Source organism: Hibiscus syriacus, unplaced genomic scaffold (assembly GCF_006381635.1).
Source record: "Hibiscus syriacus cultivar Baekdansim isolate YM2019G1 unplaced genomic scaffold, ASM638163v2 tig00111151_pilon, whole genome shotgun sequence".
Lineage (NCBI taxonomy): Eukaryota > Viridiplantae > Streptophyta > Magnoliopsida > Malvales > Malvaceae > Hibiscus > Hibiscus syriacus.
Genome location: NW_024062999.1, coordinates 2,192,521 through 2,202,434, shown reverse-complemented (window position 1 = coordinate 2,202,434; position 9,914 = coordinate 2,192,521). Strand labels below are relative to the sequence as shown.

The window sequence follows — 9,914 nt, the reverse complement described above, 5'->3', positions numbered from 1 at the left end:
AAAATGAACATAATGCAATAATCAAGGGGTCTTTAAACAAGGTGTAACGGGGCTTAGGTTAGGGTAGGGAAAAGGCCGAAATGAAAGGTTTAAAATAACGAAACAAGAGATCAAAATAATTAAGACCAATCCACGAATTAACATGAAGCGCAATGAAGAATAAAATAAGGAAAAAGAATAGATGAAAGACAATTGAAGCGATCGATTTTTCCTTCCCTTTTTGTTTTGAACAAAGGGTCTTTTTTCTTCTTCTTTTTCTGTTCGAACAGTGAACAACTTGTTTTTTTCTCGTTTTTTTAGATTTTTTTTCGTGGAACAACAATGATACAAGATCTCAAGTCTCGGCAAGGGTGTGAAAAGAGAGGAAAAATAAAAAAGGCTTCGTGTTTAAGTATAAGGTGTAAAAATAAAGAAAGGGAAATAGGCTCAAATGTGGTTCACTAGTAGATATATAAACGGGTAGGATTTTTGGGAAAAGTGGGTTTATCCTAGGTGCCCCTATCACATCAAAACATTACGTTCAACATGTAGTCTTGATATGCATTGTGATTACAAGTTCTAGAATATTCTAATTAGTTCGGCACACACAAGTCAAACAATGAGCAAGAAAGAAAATGTATGCTCGTTAGGCTCAAATCTCATAAGAAAATTTTATATGCATTGAGTCAAGTTCATTTCTATCGACAAAAGCATGAAATATCAATACTCAACAAAAAAATCACCAACTATATCAATCACCAATCATGAAAATTAAATTCGATCAAAAAACATGGTCATAATCCAAAAGGAAACAAGAGTATAAAGCGAAATTCAAGACTAGCAACCAACGATCCCAACATATCAACATCAGAATAACTCAATTTCAAACAATTAAACAAGTCAAGAAAAATTTGACACATGTTTATCCTTCCCCCCTCACTTATTTCGTTTTGTCTCAAAACGTATATCAAATTTAAAAATAGAGAGAGGAAAAAGGAATACTCCCCAATCTAGTGGCGACCGTGACCATGGTCATGTCGAGACGAGTCCGGGAGAAGGTAAGAAATATTCTATCGAAATTCAAATCTATTCAGATAAAAATAAAATAAAATTAAAAATAAAATAAAATAAATGAAATGAAATGAAATAAATAAAATGAAAATAAAACGAAATGGGTTGCCTCCCATCAAGCGCTTTTGTTTAACGTCGTAAGCTCAACGACCTGATTCAGACTATAGGTTTCGAGAGAAATACTTCCTCCACTTCATACGCTTTTTCCAACTAAGAACTTCCTTATGAGAAATTCTACGATCGTATAATTCTTTTATTTTTTTTTTCTTGTAGATTTTGGCTTTCTCATAGGCTTTTCTTCGGATCTTTTTTAGCTTTAAAAGCTTATCCAAAATAATAACTGGTGAAGTAGCATTTTCTCCTAAAAAGACATTCTTTAAGTGTTTTGGCATTTGTTTCAATTCTATCTCAGGTGCCTGCAAAACAGAAGGTAAAATTTTAGTTTTATAGGAAGGTAAAAATAAATCAGAATTGATTGAATGAACATTTTCAAACTCTCTTTCTTCCTCTTCGTGGCAAGGTTCAGGATCCATGGAGATATTATATTCAATATATTCATCAATTGAAGGATCTATATAACATCAACAGAATTAATTTTTTCAACATGATCAGGGCATTTCATTGTTTTGTAAACATGAAATTCAACGATCTCACCATCAAATTCCATTGTCAGTATGCCACTTCTAACATTGATCTTTGTATGTGTGGTGCTTAGGAAAGGTCGGACTAAGAGTACTTCGGAATAAGTATCTAACCTATCATGTTCCATGTCAATGGCATAGAAATCTGCAGGAAAAAATAATACATTGACCTTCACTAAGACATTTTCCATCATTCCCACTGGATAGATCACGGACCGATCAGCCAACTGTATGGTTACTCTCGTTTCCTTCAAAGGCTCATTAGTAATCATTTTATAAATAGATAATGGCATAACGTTGATTAAAGCTTCTAAGTCACACGTTGCACGTTTAATTTTAAAATCACCTATTTTTCAAGATATAGAGAACATACCTTGATCCTTCATATTTGGTGGGAGCTTTCATTGAAAAATTACATAGACATGTTCTCCCAAATTTACCTTTTCATGCCCCATTAGTTTCCTCTTTGTAGTGCAAAGTTCTTTTAAAAATCGAGCATACCTTGGTACTTGTCGAATTACTTCAATAAGAGGTATGTTGACTTGAACTTTTTGGAACACCTCTAAGATATCCTTTTCTTCAACTCTTTTATCACGCTTCATCAAACTTGATGGGAAGGATGGTGGCATGATTTCATGAGAAGAAAGAGAATGATGTGAGTTAGACGTACCTTGTATTTCTGGAGGTGGTGTTTCCTCTTGTTCTTCTTGATGTGCGTCTTTTTCTGCTGGAACTTCGGGTGAAATAACTTTTCCACTTCTGAGTTTGATAGCACTAGCATTCTATCTCTGATTTAACTCTGTTTGAGAAGGTAGTCTTCCTTGTGATTCCAATTTTCCCATAGTTTGAGCTAGTCGGCTTACTTGGTTATCTAACTCTTGAAGATGTGTCTCAATTCGACTATGGAACTTTTCTTGGGATGCAATCATCTTTTCTTTTGAAATTGCTAACTTTCCTATGAGTTCCTCCAATGATGATTTTTGCGTTTGCTGTTGAGGAGGAGACCTTGGTTGATAAGTTGGTCTTTGATTTGCCGCATAGCTGAAGTTTGGGTGGTCTCGCCATCCTGGATTATAAGCATTATTTTATGGGTTGTATTGTATTTATGGAGGACCTGGAAAGTTTCCTATGGCATTGACTTATGCATTGCCTCCTTCTTGTATCAGTGAGCAATAATATGTCGGATGGTCTAGCTTTGTGCATATTCCACATGCTTTTGTTGCTCCAGATTTTCCTACAACAAGTGAATTAACTACTTCAGTTAATTTGTCTAACTTATTCTCAAGGGAAAAAGTGCTTATCTCGTGAACCCGTCGGCTGGGTTCACTTGAAAACTGTTGAGAGTTGGCTGCCATGGTTAAAATCAATTCCCTTGTTGTTGTTGGGGTCATGTTGACTAATGCTCCTCCACTGGCGGCATCCACCATTTTCATTTCCATTGGCAAAAGGCCTTCATAAAAGTATTGAAGTAATGTTTGCTCACTTAATCCGTGTTGTGGACAACATGCGCAAAGCTTTTTAAATCGGTCACAATAGTCATAAAGACTTTCTTCTCTATTTTGTTGAATGGAAAGAATGCTCCTTCGTAACTCGCTTGCTTTAACCACCGGAAAGAACCTATCAAGAAAAATTCGATTCATGTCAGCCCATGAATTAACTAAATTTGGAGGTAAATAAAATAACCAATCTTTATCCAAGTCGGCTAAAGAGAAAGGGAAAGCTCTCAATTTAATTTGATCTTCGGTAACTCCCTGTGGTTTCATGCTAGTGCAAACCATGTCGAATTCAAACAAGTGTTTGTACGGATCTTCGGTGGGAAAGTCGTGAAATGTGGGAATAATATAAATAAGTCCCGTCTTTAATTGAAACGGAGTCCCGTCACTAGGAAAATTGATGCATAATGGCGTCTGAGTGACAGGAGCTGTGGCTAGTTCTCTGATCGTTTGTTCTTCTTCTACCATCGGAATGTTGTATGTGTCTGCTTCAGAGTCCGGATTTGATTCTGTTTCTGATTTCTGCTCTTGTTCTTCTTGTCTTTTTCTATTTTCTCAAAACGTTTGTGTTTGGATTATTCGTGCTCGTGCTTCGATCTCCGGATCTAGATCTACTAATTCACTTGGGTTTCTTCTGGTCATAAATCAAAAACTAGAAAAATAAATCAGTACTTGCCGTTAGTCCCCGACAACGATGCCAATTTGATAACCGTCGTTTAGCTATCAAAATAATTTCTGACTTCTTAATAAATAAAAAGGAAAAGGTAGTATAGAGAAGCAGGTTTGATCCACAGGGACTATGGTTTTTATGATTTAATAAAATTGTTTCTTTATTTTAGGAAAAGATAGAATTCCAGGTAAAGTTGAAAAGATATAATAAAATAAATAATTATAAAAAAAGGAAAAATAATAAAATAATAAATAGTAATAGTAATAAATATAAAAGGGGGATTTTTAAAAGTTGTTTTTAAAATAAAATGTAAGAATTAAATAAAAGAAAAATAATTAAATAAATAAATTAAAGAGATTAGGATAAAGAGAAACTTATTGTGAAAGAAGCCTCAGACTTCAGCTTCGCCTCAAATTCCTCGGATCATCGAAACTTATTTTTACTTCAAGATTCACGTCGGTTACTACAAGAACAATTCTTCTCTTCCAACTCGGATTGCGTCGTTTCAACAATGACTGATTCTGATCTCAGTTTCCTTTTAGCAAACAATTTTGCTAAGTGTGTTCTCGCGAAGTTTAATATGCTTCAATAAGCAAATCCTTCTTCAAACATTAACCATAACAATATCCGGACCAATGTCGAAATCGTTTTGATTTGAAAAGTAAGCTCATAAAACAGAGAGAATCCGAAGCGATTTAAGTACCTTACAATTCTCTCGTTTGGAATTGAGTCTTCGCTTTAGCCTTCGGCTTAAAAGAAAATTAGCTAAGCATGACCAAATTCATACTTAGCATATTAGAAAAGTATGCGAAAATAGAGAGAAAGCTAGAGAGAAAAGGAAGATTTTATTCTCAAATGAGAGAGATATATTTCTAGGCTCACCCTTAGAGGATATTTATAGCCTTCAAATTCCTAAAAACAAGCTAAAACATCTTAAATCCTAATTAAAACACTTAAAACTATTTGAACTATAATACATAAAAAAATAATATAATATTCTAAATCCTAATTAAAATACTAAAACATATTTAAACTAAAATACCTAAAACAAAGATAAAATATAAAAATAATATCCTAAAACTTAATTAAAATACTAAAACCTATTTAAACTAAAATACAAAGATAAAATATAATGTTTAAAATATTATTCTAAACTTGAGTTTAATTCAAATCTGAATTCCAACCAGCTTTGATTCCGAAAGTAAAAAAAACTATAGAATCGTGTCCTTTTTGTGCAATTTCCAGAATCTTACGTCTTGTACAGAAAATGAATTAAAATGAACAAATAAGTCAAAAAAATCAATGATTAAGGAGTAATTTAAAAGTAAAATATTAACTAAATTAAGCACTTATCGGTTATTTGCGACACATGTATCTCTACATGCTTCATAGTAAGAGCGAAGCATTAGAAGCCTTTAAAGTTTTCAAGGTTGAAGTAGAGAAACAATGCGATATGCAAATTAAGATCGTGAGAACTGATAGAGGTGGTGAGTATTATGGTAGATATATCAAAGATGGACAATCATCTGGTCCAAGTTTCTTCACGATAACGATATAGTTACCCAATACACCATGCTAGGATCACCAGATCAAAATGGTGTTGCGAAAAGAAGAAACTAAAATTTAATAGATATGATGGGAGGTGTGCTTAGTAGCTCTAAGCTACCTAAGTATTTATGGGTTGAAGCTCTCAAAACGGTTATGTATATATTAAACCGAGTTCTAACAAAGGTTGTCCCAAAGACACCTTTTGAGTTGTTTAAATATTGGAAACCGAGTTTGTGACATATACACGTGTGAGGATGCCCATATGAAATGAGAATTTATAACTCACAATAAAAGAAACTGGATGCGAAGACCATTAGTGGGTATTTCATTGGATATGCTGAAAGGTCCAAGGGATACAGATTCTATTGTCCATCATATAACACTAGAATTATGGAATCAAGAAATGCAAAATTTCTTGAGTATGTCTCAATGAGTGGGAGTGATCTACCTAAGAACTCAATCCACTTTAAGTGAGAGATTGGTTATCATACAGAGTACCCCTCAAGTACAATTGGGTGTTGAACAACCAATCAATGAAATTCCATAAGATACTGAAAATATTCAAGTAGATCAAGTTGTTCAATAAATTACAGAAATTACTGAACAACCAGTTGAACAACATGATCCATAAGAAAATGTTGATTCAACATTGAGAAGATATAGAGAAAGAAAATCAACAATTTCAGTGACTACATTGTGTAGCTACAATAGTTTGAATTTAATGTTGGAGCTAAAAAAGATCCCGAGTCATTTTCACAAGCCATGAGCTGCAATGAATTGAAATTATGGTATAATGCTATGAAAAATGAGATGAATTCCATGAAAAGAAATGATGTTTGGGATCTTGTACCATTGCCTGATGGTGTAAAAGCCATTGGATATAAATGGGTCTTTAAAACAAAAAGAGACTCAATGGGTAACATTGAAAGATATAAAGCAAGACACGTTGCAAAGGAATTCACTTAGCGTGAAGGAATCAATTACACTGAGACTTTTAGTCCAATATCTAAGAAAGATTCCTTACGCATCATGTTAGCATTAGTAGCTCATTTTGATCTTGAGTTACAACATATGGATGTGAAAATTGCATTTCTCAATGGTGACCAAGAAGAAGAGGTATATGTGAAACAACCTGAATGATTCTCCTCTAGTGACGGTGAACACTTGGTATTCAAGTTGAAAATGTCAATATATTGATTGAAACAAACCTCGCAATAGTGGTATTTAAAATTTCATGAAGTTATCTCTTCATTTGATTTTATTAAGAACATCATGGATTAATGTATATACCAGAAGGTTAGTGGGAGTAAAATTTGTTTTCTTATCCTATATGAGGATGACATTTTACTTGCAATTAATGATAAGGGTATGCTACATGAGGTGAAACAATTTCTTTCTAAAATTTTTGATATAAAAGATATGGGTGATGCATTTTATGTCATTGGCATTAAGATTCATCGTGATAGACATCGAGGTATCTTATGTCTATCTTAAGAAATCTATATCAATAAAGTTTTACAAAGATTTCAGATGAAAGATTGTTCACCTAGTGTTGCTGCTATCATGAAGGGTGATAATTTCCATTTGAACTAATGCCCGAAGAACGATTTTGGAAGCATGGTGTATGCTCAATTTTGTACAAGACCTGACATTGCATTTGTCGTTGGAATGTTGGGAAGGTATCAGAGTAATCTTGGTATTGACAACTGGAAAGCTGCAAAGAAAGTTTTGAGGTACCTAAAAGGGACAAAAGACTACATTCTTAAATACAAACAATCAGATAGTTTGGAGGTGATTGGTTACTCTGATTCAGACTTTGATGGTTGTGTTGGTTCATATAAATCAACATTGGGCTACATATTTATGTTTTCCAGTGGAGCTATATCTTGGAGAAGTGTCAAACAAACCTTAACTGCTACTTCCACTATGGAGGCTGAGTTTATTTCGTGTTTTGAGGCTACCTCACATGGAGTATGACTAAAGATTTTCATTTCTAGACTTATACTTTGGACTCAGTTTTTAGGCCATTACTAATATATTGTGACAATTCTACTGTTGTCTTTATGGCTAAGAATAACAAGAGTAAAAGTCGAAGTAAACACATTGACATTAAGTATTTGGCCATAAGAGAAGGTGTTAAAGAAAAGAAAGTGGTCATTGAGCACATTAACACTGAGCATATGTTAGTTGATCCTTTAACTAAAAGCATGTCACCACATAAATTTAAGGATCATATTGTCACTATGGGACTTGTTTCCACCTAGTAATTTTTCGTTGTAAGAACGATTTTAATGAAACTTATTAAGTTTAATATTTCTCATTTTGTTTTGTGCACGTTAATTTTAATTATTTTGAGAAATATTACTAAAGTTTGGACCTATAATAAACATTGGGTTTATTCATTAAGAAATTTGGCTAAGTGTTGAGACATGATACATTATGATACATGGAAGATATTACTCAACTATAAGAGGAAATATCGCTATGATTCATGGATTATGTTTTGACTTTTAAATTATGTTGGGAAACATGAACCAAGCGGGAGAATGAAGACAATTTATTAAAATTGCATTAAGTGATTAGTTGAGATCCCCTTAATGTGGTTCATGGACTCTCACTATGCATGTTCGTGTAGCAGTTCCATTTTGGAACGTGGGATATGGGGTTATTTTAGGTGGTTTTTTATGGTAAGAACCCCTATAAATACCCATCTAGCTTAGGTCCCTCAGCACCAACACATCACATTCCAAAACATACTATTTGAGAGCATTTGAAAATATACTCCATCTAAGTGAGGTTTTTGAATGCTTAAAAGATCCTTGGCGTTTATAGCTTTTGTGCAGCCAAGTTCGAAGTATTCGACGGTGGTTCGTGATGGTTCAAGATGGTCCGAACAAATTTGACAGTTGTGCAATCAAATCCCGGGTTTCGACATATGGTGTAAGCAATGGTTGCAGATATTTATAACGATTTTTTCCGCTGCGTTTATGCTCATTGGGTAAAAGTATGTCCAACATAGGTGGCTTTGAGGCCATCAAATTCAAATACACCGAGTGTTGTATGAATGGTATGATCTCCTCCCAATGCCAATCTCTATTTTCCTTATGAGAGAAGACAGATTCACATAATGTGGTGGCTGCCTACCTTGGGTTAGTCGAGACACATGAAGGGGACCCAACTCTCCCAGCCACGGGTCATCCCAGAAGTTCACAGTGAGGCCATCTCCTAAGTTCCAAACATTTCTTCCTCGAACCTCATTCCATATAAGGGCAAGACCCCATCATAAGCGTGAGCAATTATTCCTAATGATTGATTCAAGAAGAGCTTCAACCATTTTGTACTTACTTCGAGGTACCCAGGCCCAAAGCTGGTCGAGATTTCTCACTAAACGGAAGCCAACTTTCATAAGCTTGGCATCATTCTGAACGTGTAACCTTCGAAATCCAAGCATGTCCTTTTGTTTCGGTGAACAAAGAATATCCCACCGAACCAGATGCACACTCTGTTTATCCTCAGTGCTTCCACAAACAAAATTTCTGATTAGGCATTCGATCTCCTCACACACCCTTTTAGGCAAATAACAAGTTTGCATCGCATAAGAAGGGATGGCTGCTAACACTAATTTTGCCAACACAATGTGACCTGCCATGGAAAGGTATTTAGCTCTCTACCCTGAGAGACGAACTCTGACTTTTTGAACAAGATAACGATAAGTCGCACATTTTACACGGCGATGCAAAAGAGGAACCCCAAGGTACCTTCCCAATTTATCAACAAGGGTGGATTGAAAGTCTTGACTAATATTCATCAACATTTTTTGAAAAGAAAATATTAGTTTTTGAGAGACTGAATTTATGCCCATAAGCATCACAGAAAACACCGATAACTTTCCCAATGACATCAAGCTGATCAAGGGAAGCTTCCACGAAGAGAACAAGGTCATTGGCGAAGAACAGGTGAGAGAGCTTCGGGCCACCACGAGATAAACAAATTGGTTTCCATAACTTGTCATCCATTGTTCGCTCAATTTCTTGTGAAAGCCTTTCCATGCACAAGACAAAGAGAAAAGATGATAAAAGATAGCCCTGACGGACTCCTCGCGACAGTTTGAAGGATTCTGTCATGATTCTATTCCATAAGATCTGAGTGGAAGCAGATGATACACAACACATAATCAGTTTTTGTAAATCCGGGGGCCAACCAATGTCAAACAGGGTGTCATCAATAAATGACCATTCCAAGCGATCATACGCTTTCTCCAAATCAACCTTGATCGCCATCCAACCCTTCATTCCCTTTTTTTGTTTCATCGAGTGCACAACCTCTTGAGCGACCATTATGTTATTCGAAATAGCCCTGCAGGAATAAAGCTAGTTTGGGTCTTTGAAATCCATCGTGGTAGGAATGGTTTCAATCGGTTAACGATCACCTTCGTGACAATCTTATACAAGACCAGGCTAATTGGCCGAAATTGAGATAAATGCTCTGGGTTCTCAATTTCTTTATCTTTTT

General features: G+C 35.0%; 1 protein-coding gene across 1 annotated transcript; it reads left to right on the top strand.

The window, feature by feature from the left end:
* The first annotated feature begins 7,019 nt into the window (after nt 1–7,019).
* Nucleotides 7,020–7,379, top strand: LOC120154917 (secreted RxLR effector protein 161-like). The gene has a single exon (XM_039166540.1). It carries the CDS (start codon nt 7,020–7,022, stop codon nt 7,377–7,379), a length of 360 nt encoding a protein of 119 aa, XP_039022471.1.
* Nucleotides 7,380–9,914: the final 2,535 nt, after the last annotated feature.